Here is a 20,659-nt window from a genome sequence, read left to right as displayed (position 1 = left end):
CTTTTTTTATGGGGGCTCCACAATATATTATCTGATGGGAAAGAGTCAGGGGGCTATAGCAATGATTTATTTACATCAAATGACAATCTGTCAGTCAGTAATGGCTCGAGGTCACATTAAAGGGGCAGTAAGCCATTTTAATCCAATGCACTTTTGAAAAAATTCTCCAAATACCTCAGGTGTCGGTGCCGTCTGTGCCCAAAAAATATATATATTTCAGCGCAGTTCTGGCTCTGTAAATTGAAATCAAATAAAAACACTGTGTGTTCACTTGGCAAACATCTCTCATCGACACCTCAAGAGACGTGCTATAGTGACAGTCTCAGGGGTTTTGTGCCTCGTGGTTAGCGTGTCCCTTTAATGTCCCACATTAAGGAACAAACTGACAATTGGTTCAAGACGACAATACCAATGAGGGGGAAAAGGCTGGACATGCCGCCAGCAGATGTTTTTGGTGTCAGGTTTTAATGTGCTTTTCAGACATTTAATAACTTCGGAGAGACAAATGTGATGCAGACGAGGGTTAGCAGCTGCTGAACACACACGGTTCACAAATGGATTATTATCGTCAGTTTCTTCCACGGGGGTTGAAAGAAGAAAGGATAGTTTTTACCAAACATTTTACTAATCAATTGAGGATCAAAGAATAATGCGACTTGCCAAATGTGAAAATTGAGGACATCTCCTCATTACTAGAAAATGTGACCCGGTTTCCTGCAACAACATATTTGCTGTTGTAAATTAGTTTTATCAGCAGAATAAAGGCAAAACCCATGATTCCCTTCCCATAATGCCTTTGGAAGTATTTCCAACATTGCTGTGAGTGAGTCCAGACAAGGTCAAGTTCTTCTACTTTTATGCTAAGCGTTAGGACTAGTATTCATCATCCTGACTGAATATCTTTGGGAGTGAACACCAATGTCTTTTGACCATGAATCTGTGCTCAAATCCCCAAAATTGTGGTAGCACCTCCATGCATCTTGATGCCAGTGATGCGGAATAAAGTGAATACGGTGCCTCGGGCATAAATGATACACAATGCTCCAATGTAAATCCAAAGGAATTATGAGTTTCTCTATACTGAGGTGTATCCCCACTGCGCAGTAATCACATTTTTTTTGCTGTTCTGTTAATATCTGTAACCTGGTTGGTATGTTTCATTTTTGCTTCATTTCCTTTTTTTTTTTTTTTTACATTTATTCCTCACATTTGGTTGTTTTTACGTGTCCTGAAGATTTTATTAAAAAGTACAAGTACAACACACAATCTTAGACACCGCAGCTCAACACAGTGGGTGGTTCTACTTTACCAAGCTGCGGCCCAGCTCTAGGGCAGTGTGGATGCAGAACTGCTTTTCCCTCATATTTTCCCCATGTGGCAGATGAAAGGGGTTTGAGATAAGGAATGGAATGCTGGGAGTCCAAATTACTACAAATTATTGCATGCTAACAATCCTCTGGGCCTTATACACTGGGTGTATGAGCGGAGACCTTTTGGGAGGAAAGGTGCAGAGTAAAGCCTAGATTAGAGGTGTGGCCTAATGTTAGAGTACTGTAACTTGCACTTCTGCTACAACTATCAACATCAATGGATCTAGCTTGTACCCGTGAGACCACATCCCCACTAATCTGGCTACATCTAAATGACATACTGTTTATAGTGAGTGGATTTGTTTCCATAACAAAGTCCACTTGCCCCTGATTCAATCACCATTTGCACAACTATGACCTGAATGAATGAGAATCCCCACAGGCCGCAACGTTCGCATTTTGACCTTCCAAACAAAGCAAGCATCTTGCGTACCTAAAACAGTAGATTGGTGTGTTTTGAGTAGTTTTTCCAAAACTATGATTTATGCTTGTTCAGACATTGTCAGGTGCTGGGATTAATGGGATTATTATTATTATTATTATTAATTCGACGACGCATGCAAAGCAACCCTGTAAAGTGAGAAATCAACCAAATAAAGGAATGTGCTGTAAAAGCAGTCAGGTACAGCAACGGGTCAAGCTTCTTGTAACAATGGTTTGTGACGGATGAAGACTGAAGTCGAGGAACCATCTATTGTGTTGGACAATGAGCTGGGAGCCGAGTTGTTTTTGAACATTGCGATTGCATAATTCAGAAATGACTGCGAATGGTCTGCCTTGTTTAAGCTGTTTCCATTAGTTGAAATGTTGAAATGTGCAAAGCGTCGCTCTTTGATGTGGCGTAGCTTTCCCCCTGCTGCCTCTAAAAGGAAGCATCCAGCTGCTGGGAACAACCAGAAAGGTTCTGCTTAGTTGGACTCCAAACTGGTCCATTTAGTATCTAATTGCATTACTGGTCAGGTGTTAATGTCCCCGGGTTTCCTGTCTGGTTCCCCAATCAGAGCTATAGGTGAAGGCTGACCGGCAGGATCAGTGCACTATTTGCGGTGCCGACACACGGACCACCGACGCTTCACAACTAATGCAGTGTGATCAGAACCACATTTTCACCAGGCCGGCCGTCTCGTGACGTGACGTGACAGTGCTGCGGCCCGTGTTTGGTCAACCGCTCATTCAGCCGTGGATTCGTTTTGGCCAAACCCATCTGTCACAGCAATGCACCTCAAGGAGGCATTTCACACACGACACTCAGAAGGCAAGCATAAAGTACATTACAAATCTTTTACGGGGAAAAAAAGAATTGCAATTAATGATGGAGATACAACATTTTCCAGATAAAGAGTGACGAGGTTCCAAGGAGAGGAAGGAAGGCAAAGATTAATCAATGTCCTGTTGTTCGGTTCTCCAACCACTCCTGTAAAATGTTCCTCTAGAAAAATGATTCAGAGTGATTTCAAAAGCTTCCTGGGAAAACGACGAGCTGAACTTTGCCTGGACTCAGCCAGGGGGTCCTACGTGTGGCAAATGTCTCCATGGATGTTTGTCGTATTTGGTATTTTAAAAAAAATTGGACCAATTTGAAAATGTGTGCCCTGAAAAAGGCCTGAAAGAGGATTTCTTTTGGTCTCCTCGAAGACATGAGCGCACCTCGGAAAAACCGCAGCAGGAGAAGGTCTCCCCTCTCACTCTCGCCCCCATCCATGTTTGGAGACATGAAGCAGACTGGTGCAGGCCGATTCGGTGAGAGGCGTGAGTCATACGGTGGGTGCGCGGTGACAAAACCCCGTCTCTGTAAACTGGGAAACCTCATCATTCATCATAATTAGTATCTCTGGATATGTGACATATTTGGTACATTTCAGTCTTGCCGCTTTGCTTGCATTGAGGGGAACACAGAGGAACTTTCACTCTTACTGCCATGGTTATAGCAATCTGCCCAGGAGCTGAGAGACGCCCTCTGATTAATTTATTCGCTATTTACACCGCATTAGCCTTTCTGTTACTAAACTTGCAAAACTGAAATTTGGACACACAGTAGATACATGCCCTTCACACCATGTGACTCGATTGTTAGAACTGAATCAGAAATGCTCCTATAATGACCCCTCCCCCTCCCTCTTCCACCTGCCACCTCATCGCTGATCCCCAGTTTTGTCACCAGGAGAAGGTTATCAATTTCCAAAGACGATGGTGCATCTGGAAATGAAGGGACTGTTTGTTTGTATGAATCAAACCTACTGAGTTACAGTCGCTTTATTTCCCCCCCCAAAAAAATTCTAAATCAAGGTATTGAGTTCATGCTTTTATTCAGAAAAGCTTAAAAAACGAGTCGTCAGTTGGACCTTCGCAGGACAAATCTGCATAAATGGACACATACTGTATTAGGAGGCATTGACTCTGCAATCCTTAAATTGTGATCTTAGCGTTTATACTTCTTTCACAGCCAATGGATATTAAACATCTGAAATATTGATAGAATATAATTCATCACACTTTCCCCAATCAGGTCAATATCTCAGAGACAAATACCTCCCAAACAAAAAGATTCAACCTTTTATTCACATGAATCTAACAGCTTCTCCAAGTACTCTGTTTAGACGGTATGCCCTTGATAATGCTGTCATTTCCAAATAACTTTGTCGTCCCTCTGCAGAACTCTTCAGTATGATCCCTGACCCTAACATAGTTCCACGCTCTCACAGTCCAACAGTTACACAGAGTCAGTGTGTCCCGCTGGCCACTGTGGCAGAGGAGGTTGTGATCTTTCAAGCTTTTGAATGATGAAATGAAGAAATGACGCCTTAAAAGGCCTTTCTTAGTTTGTATTTAAATACATCAGCCAGCACAAATAACTAAAGGGAAAGGCAGATAACTCCGAGCAAAAATAAATAAATCCAATGTGATTAATAAGGCAAATAATGATTCAACAAATATCCATTACAGGTCAAAGACTGGCGAGTGTGCACATCTTTGTATTCCCTTCCAAATAAAACGGTATTTTAGTCTCGCAAAGCTTTTGGCTTGCTCACAATCTGGACGATTGTCCGTCTCGTTACACTTATTGAACCTTGCATTGCGTTTGGGAATTTCCACATTTGCTTTGGTTATTACGTGGTTATCATAACTGCTATAGAGCCAAGGGACAGAGTTATGAACCGTTTAACAGTTTTAAATGGTGATAAAGCAGAGCTTACAAAAAGCATATTATTAGATAGATTATTATAGATTCCATATGACTACTCCATAGTGTATTTCTATTCTTAAAAATTAGATTCACTCAGTGAAAACATTTTTTTTTATTTCTGACTTAACTTAATATTGCAGTGGCTATTGAACTCTTTCCTTTTTTCTGTGGCTCATGCTCTCATGTTCAGGCTGACTGTGCATTAGGCAAATGTTACTGTGTGGATCCACAAGGTTGAGAGGTTATTAGTCCTGTTATGTGGCTCCACTTGTGTTAGTGCAACTCGAATCACAAGACATTATCATCATTTTGCAGCCTGTGCTCAATTTCTGAGCTCCTCGCTGCGCTCGAACGTGATTAAATTATGTTCAAATGGACATGTTTACAGGGAGGCTTTAATGGTTCCACCGCAGATGGTTTCATGTATCCTTAATCATTACTGTAAAATTCACTCGCGAGCATCGCAGAGCAGATAGCACTGTAGGGGTTTTTCATTCTCTGCCATCATTCTCATGCTCTGTTTCCCATTACAGAACCATTATCTCTTCTAATACTAAGTCTACTTCGCCATGAAGTGAGCGCGGCTGACATTTGAGACCGAGGTCCAAATGAGCTCCTTCGAAACTAATGTGTGGAAGAATAGTTTTCTGGACACATAACACAAATTCGGGAGACTTACAAACTTTACTACTATTGGAGTTTGTAGGCCACGGATAGTGAACTCAGTCCCAGCTGAGACATTATCTAACAGTAACTCTCACCAGAGACATTCCTTGTCTGTTTATGGGCACACGTAGAAAAAACCCCCCGCGGCTTTCAACACAGCCACTGAGCCAAAATTGCTTCCTGCTTCATACACTGAATCAAAGACCTCACCAAAGAATGCTTTGAACATTACGGGAAGATAATTGTGAGCTCACTAGTTTTGTGTGTGGAAGAAGACATGTAAACAAATCTGATCACCACTTTCAACATGTTGACTGGTTGGGATGAAATCAGACCATTAAAACAGAGGAAAAGAATCATAGGCACGTCTTCACGTAAACATTAAAGTTACAGCCAACTAAAGCTTTTGAACTCGCCTTAAGCGTCATTCTAAGTGAAAACATATTTTCACTGAATAATACACCAGATACTAATCTGGTTTTCACAAAGTTATTTTGCAGAATACAACAATGTCCCCCTATACAGCAAAGAAAAAGCGAAATTTTTAAGCAGTTTAAGCTGTCAAACTTCAAATATTGAATTACTTACTTCCTGCTAACATTTTTTGCTTCCGTTTCTCTTCTGTGCTGCTGACAATTATGAGCATATGAGCACTCTTTGCAAAAATCTTTGTCACAGGGGTGTTTAAAAGAACTTTGGGGGCCACACGCAAAAGGGACCTGGGGGGCCCCTGGAAACAAACAAAATTTGTCAAGAGTTGTCTACTTTGCCTGGCCTGCTTGTCAAGAAAGAAAGAAACATTTCCATGTTTTTGGACCATGAATGTCTCTGACAAACTTCATGGCAGTCCCCCGAATATTGTATTGTTCCGCCAAAACTAGAACAAGGCCACAAGCATTGGCTGAGAGAGAGAGACAGAGAGAGAGAGAGACAGAGAGAGAGAGAGAGAGAGAGAGAGAGAGAGAGAAGGGAAAGGAGGAAATGGTGGTGGAAGTGAGAGAAAAGAGGTCGAGTCAGAGGGAAAAGGAGAGACAGAGAGAGAGAGGGGCCCCTTCCTCTGTGTGCAACAGGGACCTGTTTTAATAGCAGCCATCCGTCAGCGGCGGAGCCCCGCTCGGACACAGAGGTACGGGGATGATGGCGGGAACACAAGACAGATTATAGCGAATAACAGCACAAGGGCATAAACACGGGAGTGGTGTCACGGCGCGGTTTTAGAATGCCACCATTTACTGCCGCCAGCTGCTCGAAACAGGCAGGACTTAGAGGAGGAGGAGAAAAAAAGAAAAGGAATGTCACCAAACAACTTCATGACTCAAGTGCTGGTTGAGGGGTGAAGCCTATAATTTGTATAGATGCAGAGAGTCCATTAAAACAAGAAGTGTACGTCAGGGCTCAAGACAAAAAAAAAAAGCATTATTATCTCATAACAGTCTAATTAGCATAAAGTAAGTGCCTCTGGAGAGGAGAATGAATTTCAACACATCATCTATCTCTTTGTCTCTGAGCGTTGCTCTTCAGTGCAGCGATGCGGAACGAGGTGAACACCCGCTAACATCCAGCAGAGGGCAGCAAAGGCATTCGAGAGAACAACCCATGGCGTGCCTTTTCTTCAGGGGTCTGGCGGGAGAAGCAGTATTTAGTCAAACTATAGTTAAGAGAGGATAGACTCAAGCTGTAACGATACTCGTGAAAGGATTTTTACTAGCTGTATAGGTTTTGCGTTTTCAAAACGGTTTAAACGTGTACAATTTATCTGTCTATTCATCCCTCGGGTCAATCTATCCGCTCGCCTTTGAACCGTCGACGTCGCACCGATGTGTTTTATCACCCGGGGCTTGAGTCATGGCGGTGACATTCAGTGATAATGATTTGACAGGTAGATGGGAGAAGATCCATCACTTTTTTCTTTTCTTTTTTTCTTTTTTAACCTGTCCTGCCCCGCAGCCTGGTATACAGTATGAGGAGCTGAATACCTTGTTGTGCCAAACAGATTTTACTTTAACAAGAGAGTTTTAATATATTGTCTGTTTTATTATTTATTTATTTATGTTATGATTTGGCACCGGGCCGGACAGAGGGGCAGAAATGGGGATGGGGGCACAACAGACACCACAGAGAAGGGACCATACCTGCAAGAGAACGGGGATGGGGGGTGGGCACAACAGACAACAACAGAGGAGAACAACGTTGCAGGAACCTGCAACGAAACCTGCAAGAGAACGGGGAGGGGGACTTGGGGCGGAGAGAGACAAACAAACCAAGACAAAGAGACAGCCAGCCGCACAACAGCAATAAACAGTTGATATAACTAAACTAAAACAACTTAGGGAAAATAAAAAGGAGGACCAGTCGGGCAAAATAAATAAACAATACCGCACAGCCATGAGAACTAGAATAACAATAATAGATTTAAACAAATAACTTAATGAAAAGCATAAAGAGTAACTCTAGCTGTTGATAACCATGGACAACTTCAATTTGTTTGTGTGTGTGTCTATGGGTGTGTCTGTGAGTTGGGTGTGTGTCCGTGTGTATGTGTGTGTGTCCATCACCTTTACTGGCAGAATGACCCGCCGTAAAGAAAAGATCCAGCCGTCTCCCTACATTTTATTTATTCATTACCGCTCCTCCTCGGCTGCTCATTTGCGTCACTCCGAGATCTCGCGCGGCGGAGCTGCGAATCTCCTCGGCGAATCAGTAGGCACGTGGCGTGGAGACCCCCCACCCCCCACCCCCCTCGACACCTTAACTATTCTGGCTGGAGTTCAAATGTCGGTAAATCTCGTATTAGGAAAGATGGTCATAAACACCTAATGGTCTGTCATGAATATTTTAGAGGCCCAGGATATCATGCAGAAATGACCTCTGGAAAGCCCCAACCTTAGCAAGGCCCATCTGAGAGGGATAACCTCCACAAGCCGGTGCAACGCGACGAGGCCCCTTCCTCCGGGTTCTTTTGCCTTTTTTCCCCCCTTCTTTTTCTTCTCCGTGGCATGATTGGATTGATTTGTCATTTGCAACAGAAAGAGCTTGGCCACGGGGCTGTGGATAATCCAATTTATCGCTTTGCCATTTATTACAAATTTCTGTGGCTTTTGGGTCCACTGTCACATCGATTCGTTGATTGCTTGCTTAGCTGGGTCCTAATGAGCTGCTGTCTGAATCACTGCATAATCACCGCCCTAATTCACTTCCCCGCCTGCCCTCGCACTCGGTCCGACGGCTCGCCACGATCGGAGGAAGAATGGGCAGAAAAAAAACGCGGCCCTCTGAGCGGGCGATTAGTAGCGTCAACCTTGAAACCGGGTGTCATTCTTTTGTGCTCTCTCCCCTTTTTAATGGATGGCGATCGTCGACCACGACCCCGCCGAGCGCCGCCACGGGCTGCGGCTCCTGGTGCCGGGGAGCTCGTCGCCGCGTCCGTCCGCAGCTTTTCTGCGTGCGAATCAAACGGTCGTTAACGACGGGGTCCTTGCGGAGAGACGGTTTCCGAGGGCTCGGAGAAAAATTGGGAGTGGTTCACGACACCGGCGTATTCTTCAGTCCAAATGTGTGCGGATGACACTCGGGCCACTCTTAAACTTGAAATACTGAGAAGTACATTCTCAGTGTTGCGTCTCAACTGTATCGACAATAACAGCCTTTAACTCGAATGGATTACATGGCTCCCTATAGTGAAGTTTGCATTGCTACCCTGTACACTAATACTAGTGAGAGAAGCAACCCAAGGTGAGAATAAGGCAAGCACGGTAAGACTGGGCGCAACGCGTCCCTCTCCTTTGCAGACATTTTGCTTTGGAGTAAGCCTCGCGCGCGGGCGGATGAGAGAGCAAATACCAGCAGGTGAAGGTTGACCTCTCCGCCAACATCGGCCTGCGTGGGTGGCATTTATCAAGCTTGAAGAGGGGCTTAAGGACGCACAGGGATACGTTTGCGGGGGGGCCTAAAACTAGTTAGGATTACGGAGGGAGGAGGAGTCACACTGTCACACAAAATCACAGGCTAAGATCATTTTCAGACAACATTTCTTTAATACAAAGTCAACATATCTACATACACAGTGGCTTTTAACCAGTTATTGTTTCAGTTAGAATTAACAGTTTGAAAGTGATAGCACTTGGCCCTCATACAAAGGAAAAAACCATTCAGCTGAGTTTGGGTTCTTTTTCATTTCGTCTGGTATGTACTGTATATGTTCTACTCTTTTTGATGTCATTCTTTTTGTTAGTGATGGGTTTTTTTTTCTGTTAGTCCCCTCTCTCCCCCACCCCCAAATATTCGGCGACATATTCCGGTGAAATTGGCGTCTGTTTTTTCAAAAGTCTAGCATCTTTACACAAAGTCAAAAGAGTAACACACCGCACGAGCTTCCAAAGACCTCCTCGGCCTCAGTTTTGGCATGGGCCCCTTCGAAGCAGTCTCTCAGAAGTGAGTCCCAGGAGTCCTCGGTCCAGGATTTGACAGTTCATCGCGAAAACACATCGAGTTTTCCCCACTGTTCAGAAAAAAATGACGAGCTGAAGAATGAGAATTTGCAGCAGGCTTTTTGGTTGTCTCGGGCTTCCCTTGGTTGCACCAGGGCACTGCTTGTGTTTCTCCGAATCCTGATTTCTTTCTGCATCCCATAACAAGAACGTGGTCGGACAAAAGCACAGAGTATGATTCTACACAACTGCAACTGAACTATATTTCTGGCCTCCAGCGTAGCTGCGTTCGTCCACCAGCCAATGGCGTGTTCGCGGTTGACACCTCGGCATATTAGGGCAGTTGGGCAGCTGGGCATCTTTTTTTTTTAGGGGGTTGGGAGAAACTTAAGGAAAGAAGAACACCTATGCGTGCAAATTGATTCTCACAAGTGGGGGGGGGGAATTTCTTTGTAATCTGGGACTTTGGCGGTCTAATCATTTAAAACACAATCAGTTTTAAGGCCCCTCTGGTCTGGTGCAAGAGAGAAAAGTCTTATCTTTTCTCTCGGCAGACTCATGCTAATGCCGGGGGCAGGGAAATAAAAAGTTTGAGTCCACATGAAGAATGGAAATGTAAAAGACCCTTGGCGTGATCTTTGCTCAGCAATTCAAATGGCCAGCTGGGAGCAGTGGACTAATCTCTCAGCAGATCCCCGATGCTGATCTCATGCCCTCACTGAGGCGATAGGTGTGACAACAGAAGCTGCTGTGTTTTCCCAGCTCAACTGCAAACGGGTGAAATCAAAGGCGGCGGAAAAAGAAGAAAAAAAAAAAAAGTGAATGGTAGTTAAATACTAGGGAGCAGGGCTGGAGAAGGAGCAAGAGAAAACAGGCTCCACAAACAGCAGGAGTTTCAGGTATGAGCAGAACAGAACCTCCATCTTTGTAGTTCTCTACCCAATTGAAAAGTATGAGATCTTGAGGGTCAAATGATACAAATACATATAATCTATATATTTGTTTATTTACAGGTATATTCTAGATCATAGCGTATATCTAACAAAATGAATGACCACATTATGTCTGAAAATAATAAAAGTTAAAAAAAAAAATTAAAATGAGAAAGAATTTAGGATTTTTTTTTTTCCTTAAAAGCTCCGAGGGTCGTTTTCTGTACAGGATCGTTCACGGTACAGTCCAAGAGGGTCAATTATCATTTTGGATTGATTAGATATTTTGTAGACCAGTTAATCAACAGTTGCTCAAAAATCAAAACAAAAAGAATACTAATGCCTACAAGTTAATGATAGCAAAGAATCTCAGCAAAGTTTAAAAATGGCATCTCCTCATCGGCACAGGTTCTACCCGAGGGCAGAAGTGAAATCAGGCATAGCTCTGACGTTCCCCCTGCTCTCTCTTTCCAAAGAAACACACAAGGTTTTCACAAGGATTACAAAAAACAAACTCACAAACAAGAAGAAAATAATAAAAACCCAATATATTTTCAAACATGAGCACTGACTGGTATAAAAAAAATATGATGAGGAGAAAGTTTGAATTCATACTAAGTGTTTGGATATATTCTTATATTCTGCTTTTAAATATATATGCATGTGTAAGTGCGCATTTAAATATATATGTATATATGTTCATATAGATATACATAGATAAACGCCCACGTACACACACAGACATGTTATACTTAACATTTCTACAGTGAAAAAATAGAATGTCTTTTAACGTAATATGAACAAATAAGCATTTCTTCTTCCTGCTAATTTTAAAAAATGTGATACAACATCTCTGTTAAAAAACTAAAACGAAAATAAAATAAAAAGTAAACTATGCAATGTAAAATAAGTTGTCATAATACAACATTAATGTCTCATAATGTTACAATAAGGCTTTTTTGGAAATAAGAAAAGATTACACACAGTTCTGTCCATTGCTCTGGTTTTTGTGCACGCCCACCGGGAACCTCCGTTTATACCAAAGCGCTGATCTGAAAATGAAAACCTGGTTATTTCAAAAGCTTGATTATTATTATTTTTTTTTTCATCAGACATATACATTAGTGCGTCAACCTGCAGCTGTTTTTTTTTGGGGGGGGGGGGGTATTTGTTTCAAGTTTCTTTTTTTTTCTTCTTTTTTTTCCTAAGGGATGTGCAAGTTAAGTTTTTTGTACCAAAGAATTTCATTATCACATCATGGCATTAAGATCCAACATGGCTGCCTGGTCAGGCTGTGTCACCGACGGAGACATCGTCTATAAAACGGAGGACAAAAACCAAAGCATCTACTTTGCTCAGCCAACTGTTACCAAACACATACAGTGGAACGAAAGGCCAACTCCCCCCCCCCCCCCCGCCAAATCCCATGAACGTAAAGCTTTGCAATTGCAACAGGCCTCTGCCCCTCTGAGCGTCTTATACAGTGAAACAGATGATTATAGAGGAGGCTGGAAAACAAAGGAGGGCTGGAAAAGTCCGATGGACCGTGATGTCATGTTGATGCACTTTCAGTCACGTCCGCCCCCGGGGGGCGGGGGGGGGGGTCAGTTTCCGCTCCCTCAAAGAGTCACACGTACAGCATACACAAGATAAGCAGCATGTTTGGTTTTTGACAGAAAAAGAAAACGGAGAAAATTCCTCAAAAGACAAAAAAAAAAAAGGAAGAAAGTTCTACACAACGATGAGCATTGGTCACTGTACACAAAGAGAGTCCCGACTTTTTCGGCAATTCCTTGTTGGGTTTGTTCCGTTTGTTTCCGAGGCTTCTCGCCCACCAGATTGATCTCCTGCTCATGAAGGTGGATCTTAACACCGACGCCCCATGATGGCAATGGTTCGGGAGAGAGGAGTGATTGTAGAAAAGAAAAGAAAAGCAAGGGACACGGTCGCCGTTTCTCCCACCTTGACCATCCGCAGAAAGACCGCCCAGCCACAGCTTCTTGCGAAGGCCAGGTTTCCCCCCGGCCGGCTCCTTGCTTACTGTCAACACACTGTGGCACAACGTCACCGAGGCTTCCCGGCTTAAGATGCCGATTTTGCGAGAGTTCACAATTCATGGAACTGGCCGATCTTAAGATATGCGTTGCCGCTTCTCTTCCCGACGGCTGCTAACGGCGCCTTCTCCAAGAACGGGCGGTTGTGTGATGTCTGCGTCCTAGCTAGTTGAGTGTTTGTCCACACGTCTTACGCAGAATCGTTAGTGGAACGGTGTAGAACCGAAGAGTTCATCTGACGCCAGGTTCACGAGCGTTCTCGTGCTAGATTTCATTTTTCAGAGTTTGGGGAGAACCGCTTGGGTTCACACAGGCCACCTCGATTCGGTCATCTCTGCGGACATCGCTCACAAAACGTCTTGATAGAAATACTTTAACCCCCTTCACACCCAGTCATATATATAAAAAAAACGAAACGAGAAAGTTCCCCCCCGTCTTGGCTACATCCATCTGCCTCGCACTGATTTTTGATGTTGCCTTCTCCTTCATTATCTGTAGCTTGTCACCGTTGTATCACGAAGATACTTTTGAGAAGAGAGACGTCCACGAATGTTTAACAATGTCCTCCACATCGAAACACTTGAGGTAAGGTGAGCAGTCAGACACTTTGATCGATCCCCGCCCCACAGCTTGAGCCACAGCTTCTGCTTCCTCCCCTGGTGAGGATTTTCTTTTTTTCTCGGCGATGGGCAATTTTCCTCGCTTCCTCGCGAAGGGTCTCTTGGTTTTTTCGAATTGGAATTGTAGTCTTAACTAACTTCGTCTACAGCAGGAGCCTGTTTGGTGTGTCTGAACTAGCGGTGGTCTTGCTGTCGTCGTTTTTCAAATTTCAAAGTTTCTATGGCTCAGGGGGACTGTTGAGAGGGGGCGACAGGATTCTGGGGGGGGGGGGGGAGATGGCTTTTTACGTTGCATAGTGATCAAAGCTTCCTAAGTACTCCAGAGCTGCGTGATAGCAGAATTGGTATTCATCCTGTAGGTGAGAGAGCAGACACACACACAAAAAATGACATCAGAAATAAATCTCAACAGGAGTTTTAAGTGTGCTATGACAATGGGAGATTGCAGACGACTAAGATACAATAACTAATCACAGTACTTTAGATTGGAGAACTAAACATTCACTACACGTGAGTTCATATAGAGTTTACATGAATCACGTTCGTGTGTGTGTGTGTGTGTGTGTGTGTGTGTGTGTGTGTGTGTGTGTGACACCACTGACCTCAGTCTGGACCATGGCTGGCCTCTGTGTCCGGAGCATCTTCACTGTCTGGAAGATATCGACCACGCCTTCATAGCGCATTCTCTCCAGGACAATGCTGAGGGTGATGAAGACTCCAGTCCTGCCCACGCCAGCGCTGGAAACACACGTAATCAAAAAAAATGAATTATTAAGGGTATAACTGATGTCTCGCGTACACACACACACACACACACACACACACACATTATCTCAACAACTTTGCACACTGGCAGCTCTGAATGCCTAAAAGAGCCGACTGTCAGAAAACGTATATGAAGCCAAAGTTCCCGTGGCAGGCCAACGCACCAATGGCGAGGGCTGCATCTGCGTGTGGGAACCCCCGGTGAATCCACTTTAACGTGCGCCCTCGTTCTCGTCGAAAAACAGCGAGTGAGCCCTCAAGGACACACAGACGCCTCTCCGTATCACGCACGCAAACCACCGGGCAAACATTTTGTTTCATTAAGCCCCTCCTCCTCCCATGTGTGGGGAAAGAAAACCCTCAGCCTGCCGCCACCGCCGCTTTCCAGAAATACAGTCTGAGTCTTAACTCCGATCCTGAAATACTTGAGAGCTGCCTCTCTAAGCTGCTTTGCTGTGAAATGATTTCCACTTCACCAATGGAACAATAATTGATATGACAACAGATTTATTTGGGTTTCCTCCAGCCCTCCGATGCGGTGCAGTTGAATGAGGAGTGAAAGTGATGTTCGCCTTGAGCTCGGGTGTGAGTGTTGGGGGACAAAGCCAGACATAGGACAAAAGGATGACTTCTATCACTTTATAATAAATTAAATATGATATCAAACACAGAAGTTACTAAGCCTGAGCATGCAGAACATACAACTGAACACACGCAAACACACACACACACACACACACACACACGCAACCAACCACTCCCAACCCCCATGCGGCAGTATCTCTCAGCCCACCCAAAGCCTCTTCCGGAGAGTCGGTCACAGCTTGTCACTTAAACTCCCTCACAGCTCCGCTCTCTCTCTCTCTCTCTCTCCCCTCCTCTCTCTCACTCTCTATCTCTCCCCAGGAAGATAGACCCTCCAAGTCTGAAAGCTTGCCGGGCCGCTGCCGACTGAGAGGATTTGGTGTCCCCATTCACAGGAAGTAATCAGGCAATTAATGACAAAAAGCATGTGGGTCTATTAGATAGTGGCTGAGGTGGAGAGAGAAGGAGGTGGAAGAAGAAAGGAGGTTGGGAGTGGTAGAAAAGGAGGGCTGGGAGGATGAATAGAGCTGGAGAGAGAGAGAGAGAGAGAGAGGATTAAGGAATAGAAAGATGGATGACAGAAGGCAAAGGCCGTTGACAGAAGACGAAAGACTAAGAGAAAAGGAAGACATAAGCTCTCAACTCGGAGATGACAAAGCCTGGAGGAGGAAGCGGGGATGAGAAGGAGGAGGAGAGGGAGGTGGCCAGATGTAGGCATTGAGACAAACTGAAACCTACATGCGAGAAAAAAAATTATTTTAATAACAAAAAACTATTTAGAATGATTGCAGGAAACCGCACCACTTTTTTTAACGATGCACTGCACAAGCTGAGGACGGTGTGTGTTGATGCTCCTGCGATTGCCCCCAAGGATCCGTCGAGGTTCAGAGTGACGCGTCAAGGAGGCCTACACTGTGTGGAATAATGTGCGCCGTTGAATGACTCTTGTCATTTCAATTCAGTGGCTGCGTGCCTTGTCGTTCATCGCTTCGGTCCCGCGAGCCCGGAAACCAGACCGATCAGCGGGCTCATGTTTATTCGCTCGCTACTATAGAGAGCGAATCTGTCTGAGCGGCACGGAGGACAGATTTCCAAACCGTCATGAGACGGGTCAGGCCAATCACAACCAAGTTTACCTGAAACGGGCGCAGCATCTTCTGAAGCATCTTCGTTAACAAGCGAGAGAGGAGAACGAACACCTGCACAGGTCCCGCGCCCCATGTTTCATTGCTCTGATTTGGTTTTAGATCCAATCCAATTGCGTCCAGAGGTGATTCTGGACTTTGACTATGCCCCCTCGGAAAGCGAAAATGAACCCGAGAGGAGCTGAGACCCATTCGCACATGACAATTGGTCTGGCGATAGCAGGCTATTCCTCCAGCACTAACCGGTCCTTTCACTTTAAGACGTCTCCCTCGCCCTCCGATAATGGCCTCATAGAAGGGAGGAATAACTCAGCCTTATTAGAGCTTCCCTGACACATCTTAAAACTCCCAGAGGGCCATTTGATGGCCGGTGACATCATTGCTTTTTAATGCAGGGGAGGCGATGTTATGTTTGATGAAGTCATGGCGCCGGCGCGAAAAAAGCAATGTGGAGAAAAAGTGACACCTACTTTGCGACAGAAGTGAAACATGATTGCAAGACAGCCAGGAAAAAAACTGTTCACTGAATTAACACCTATGTTTAAATCAGGAACAAATGCTAATCAAACCATGAAAAACCATATCAAATGGATAGAATCACATGCAGGTAAGGATCTTTGTTAAAAGGAATTACATTTCTTAGTTTTTAAATTAGTCTTGCAGTGCAAAAAACACAGCCATGAAAGATGTTCATTGTCTGGCTACAAAAGGTAACAACCCGTTCAGAAGGATCTCGCTCAGGGTCCGCCGATGAATAACAAACAATCTGGGGGTCTTGGCGGCTGGCACCACGAGCAAATATCGGTTTCTACCTGGGTCCAGCGTGTCGAGTTAATGACGAAGGTTACCTTGGAAGCAACACCCGGGGTGATAAAAATGCATCACAGAGCGATCATAAAACCCCAAAAAGAATGGCTGTATCAGTTCGTGTGCCTCCTCTTTGCAAATGCCAAGCCGCATCTCAGCCTTATCAATTATGGAGGAGATGGGCCTGTGGAGGCGCAGAGCAGTGGTAGCGTACTGCGGTGGCAAAAGAGGAGGGTGGGATCATATCTGTTGGTGCCGTTATAGACGCACCACAGGAGGTGCTGTGCTGCGAAACAATAACCACCTAAAGAAATGATTTTGTCTCGTCTTGACAATCGAAGCATTACATCTCTTTCGAGGAGGAAAGTGCAGATTGAGGTGAAACAAGTTGCACTCCCTGGTGATGCGGCATATCACGCCCCTCTTTATTAAAATATAGCATTTTTAAAAATCAATTGCATTTTTGGATCTTGCATATTTAACAGAAAACAAGGTGCAGCATGACACCGGGGACGCCTTACCTGCAGTGGACAGAGATTGGGCCATCCTGTCCAAACTGCTCCTTGGTTTTATGGACCTGGCCGATGAAATCAATGAATCCCTCCCCGGATTTGGGGACACCTTGCTCTGGCCAATCGGTGAACTGGAACTGCCTCACTGTCCTGGACTGGCCATCCTGCAAATACAAGAGGCAAGACAAGTGAGACGGGAGGACGGAGATTGTAGATCACACAAAGAAGCAAGGGGGGAAGAGTTGGCTTTTGACGGTGTGAACAACGTGAAGAGGAAATAAAGCAAAGGCAATGTCTGCCGTTTGTGGCTTCAAGGTGGAACTTTAGTCTTATCGTTCGGGGTTTGACCTCCACCAACATAATGCAAATCAAGCGACACAAACATAAGGTAAAAATCATATTAATTGTTCTTTAACAATGAAAATATATCTGCTGGTGCTTTTTTTTTTTGGCATTTGTACAATGAAACACACGTGTCACCGCAGAGGAACAGCGTGTCCCTTTGTTCTCTCCCACTCCTCTACCTCCAACCCAATTGTCTCTCTTTTCTCCCCTTTCATTTCTTTTCTTTGTGTGTGTGTGTGTGTGTGTTTTGTGTGTGCAGCATGAGTAGGTCCTACTTAATACTAATCAATAGTGTATCTGCCATGACAAGCGTCTTCTCCCAGACACCGTGTTGAATAGGATAATCCTGCGATGCGATCGATGGAGCGACCTGATGGATGAGCAGAGCAAGGGGAGGTACAGGCAAGAACCGTGGGGGGACCGACGGAGCAGGAGGTGGAACTGGACGGGAAAAAATTGAAAAGAGAACGCCTCACACACTGACATGCCTGCGCCGCGAAATGTCAGTAACAATTTAATCTCAGATCGATTTCTTATAATCTTGTTTTAGAGGCGGGAGCTTTAAGAGATAACTGAACTCGGTTCCAATGCAAACTAAAATGGTGGAATCAAATTTTTGCAATCCGGTGGCATCAAACCAGGACCAAGCGAGATGATCTGCTCTATTTTGAGAGGGCTGATTCTGTACTCGTGTCCTGCCCACATTTCCCAGGAAAAGTGGGCAGCGAGACGCATTTCTGCATTTTGAGCCGGGCTGTCCGCTCGAAGCCACCGGTAATCAAGCCAAGCCGGGTTTTCATTTCTCCAGTTCGTTCTCACTTCTCTGTGCGGCAGACTTCGGTTTGGACGTGATGTGTCGCTCTCGCACATTCGCGTCCCATTTCTTCACACGGCACGGGCACAACTCAATCAACTCTCCAGCTGGAGAGCAACTTGTGAGTCGTGAAGAGCTCGGTAGTGACGGAAAAAAATAACATTTATGTACGGAGCCGGCGAAAAGGTAAATGAACAATAAAGAGCGTCTCTGCTTCGTTTATGGACTGTCCCTAAATCTGGACAGGTCATAAAAACACAGTTATGTTGGTCTCTGGAATGAGATGCTCTCAGATATAGATCCTTAAGAATTAATCATGCAAATTATGATTACAGACTGCCCACACCGGCTCCTGGGTACAAATGGGTAATCATTTTCTCTCGTTATTAAGGCATCATCCATTCCGGCCCAGTCCTCACAAGGTGAGTCGTTGGTGCTAAATAAACCAAATGTCAGTACTCCTTTAATTTGGCGTCGAACCATAAAAGGGTAATATATCTATCACACGGAACCTCTTAAAACTAAAAATGGACGTCCTACAACACTTTCTCCTTCAGTCGAACATGACATTCATCATATTGGGCAGAGTTAATTGTAAATGTGTCGCTGAAAACAAGTACCCCGGGGGGTGTGTACCTATCATGTGTGATGGTTTGTGTAGGCATGGTGTCACAGTGCTAGATTCATACTCATTTTTTCCACTCTGATTTTCGCCATGAGCACACGCTCCCCCTCCACTGCCAGCAGGCTGAACGCAGATGGTGCCTAAAGGCTGAATGTACAGTATGTGATGCTATTACATTTTGAAAGATAAACATAATCTGTCTATTGAATCCTCCAGCTCTGAATGTGAACCCCGGTTGTCCCGTGCGGCAGTGTGCACAGTGCTGCCTATCTTATCTCTTGATATGCTTCTGCATCGCTGCCACCAATATGCATTCTTGCACTTTTATTTTACTTGACAAATACAGTGATTTGGTTTCCAGCGAGTTAAGCTGCACACATATGGACTCTCTTCGTACAACGTCTCACGTCTCTTCCCCCCTGTTTTATGACGCATTGCATGTTTTCTTTCTTTCGTTCGCCTTTGTTTCCTCATCTCGAAAACATTGTGCCTCAGCAGGGGGATTAAAAATGAAAGAGGGCCTAAGACAACAGCACAATGAACCAGGCACGCCAAAGAAAGGGAGAAGGGTGGGGGAAAAGAGAGAGAGAGGGAAATTTAACACACAACCTGAGGGCCCACGCGGCGTGTCAAATTGTGTGATTAAATACGTGACTGGCTCACTAGATGTGAGTGTTGAGGCGGAGAGGCTATGCTAATAATGGGTGCAGGCATGTGGCGTGTACACACACTAACACACATACATCAACATACATGTACACAAACACTCCCACATACAAACGCAACGAGTACAATGGGGTTAAAAACCTATAAATCTACACACACGTTCACGTACGGTTACATGTACGTACCTCACTTCCACTTTCGCACATCGAGCACACGACACTTTCATATTGTGTAAACTGTACTATCGCCTGTCTCTGTGCTGTTTTCCCTCAGCTCTGATAATAATAAGCTTTGACCATGGGTCTGTCGCTTTGCTGAGTTGGTCCCAGGTAAGAATTCACAAGTTGAACGAGACGCATGCAAAGTGTGTTATGGTGTTCACGGGAGCTTAAAGCACATACGTGTTTGTTTGATGTATGTGTCCGTGTCCATGTGTGCGTTACAGCCATCAAATATGAATAAATATACAAAGTTGAGTGTGTGTGTGTGTGTGTGTGTTTGTGTGTCTTTGCATGCATGGGTGTGTATACCTGCGCTGGGAATAGCAAAACGAGAATGTGGCAGAAAGTGTGTACGTTTGTGTGTGTGTGTGTGTGTGTGTGTGTGTGTGTTTGTGTGTGTGAGCCCTCTAAGATCGTCATTTTGGACACACTGTACAGAGTTATGAAAGTGTCGAAGTGTGTGTGTTTGTGTGTGGGTTGGGTGATGGCACACCAGTGTAAATTGCATTTATGTCTGATTTCCACAGAATTGATTGACTGTGTCCGATTGTGTATAGGTGTACGTGTGTGTGGAGATGTGTATTATTTTTTCTCAATATCAACAGGGTAACCGCCAACTAGCTGTCACACTGCCTGGGAAAGCGTCGGATACGTCGGCCTGTGTGGCAAAGAACGGGTGCAGTTTTTTATTTCTGTGCTACATTTCTGTTGCTGCTGCCTCCAACTGTCCGGCCTAATTGGACGCCAACATGAATCCTGGGGTGAAGAGAAAGCTGCGGTGATGCAGAGGAGGGTTTTGCACAGAAAAGTCACTTTGGCTTTGAACTGTCATTGATATTTGAATGACGTTACTCTCAGCATTACGTTGCCATCATACCAACAATCTCAAAGCTATGGCAGGAATGTCATAAAGATCAAGTT

At 44.6% G+C, this 20,659-nt stretch overlaps 1 protein-coding gene across 14 annotated transcripts in view; it reads right to left on the bottom strand.

Moving 5' to 3' along the window:
• Nucleotides 1-9,231: 9,231 nt before the first annotated feature.
• Nucleotides 9,232-20,659, bottom strand: part of ptprsa (protein tyrosine phosphatase receptor type Sa) — a 217,612-nt gene continuing 206,184 nt past the window's right edge. For all 14 annotated transcript variants that reach the window (XM_035647166.2, XM_035647165.2, XM_035647171.2 and 11 more), the window contains 3 exons: nt 17,077-17,231; nt 13,856-13,991; nt 9,232-13,606 (listed from right to left, as the gene is read on the bottom strand). In XM_035647166.2, the coding sequence (XP_035503059.1) occupies nt 13,538-13,606; nt 13,856-13,991; nt 17,077-17,231 (360 nt within the window). In that variant the 3' untranslated portion in view covers nt 9,232-13,537. The remainder of the gene's footprint in view (nt 13,607-13,855; nt 13,992-17,076; nt 17,232-20,659) is intronic.

This window comes from Scophthalmus maximus, chromosome 13, assembly GCF_022379125.1.
Source record: "Scophthalmus maximus strain ysfricsl-2021 chromosome 13, ASM2237912v1, whole genome shotgun sequence".
Lineage (NCBI taxonomy): Eukaryota > Metazoa > Chordata > Actinopteri > Pleuronectiformes > Scophthalmidae > Scophthalmus > Scophthalmus maximus.
Note: the sequence above shows the minus strand (reverse complement) of the source record. Positions and strands in the feature narration are given on the sequence as shown.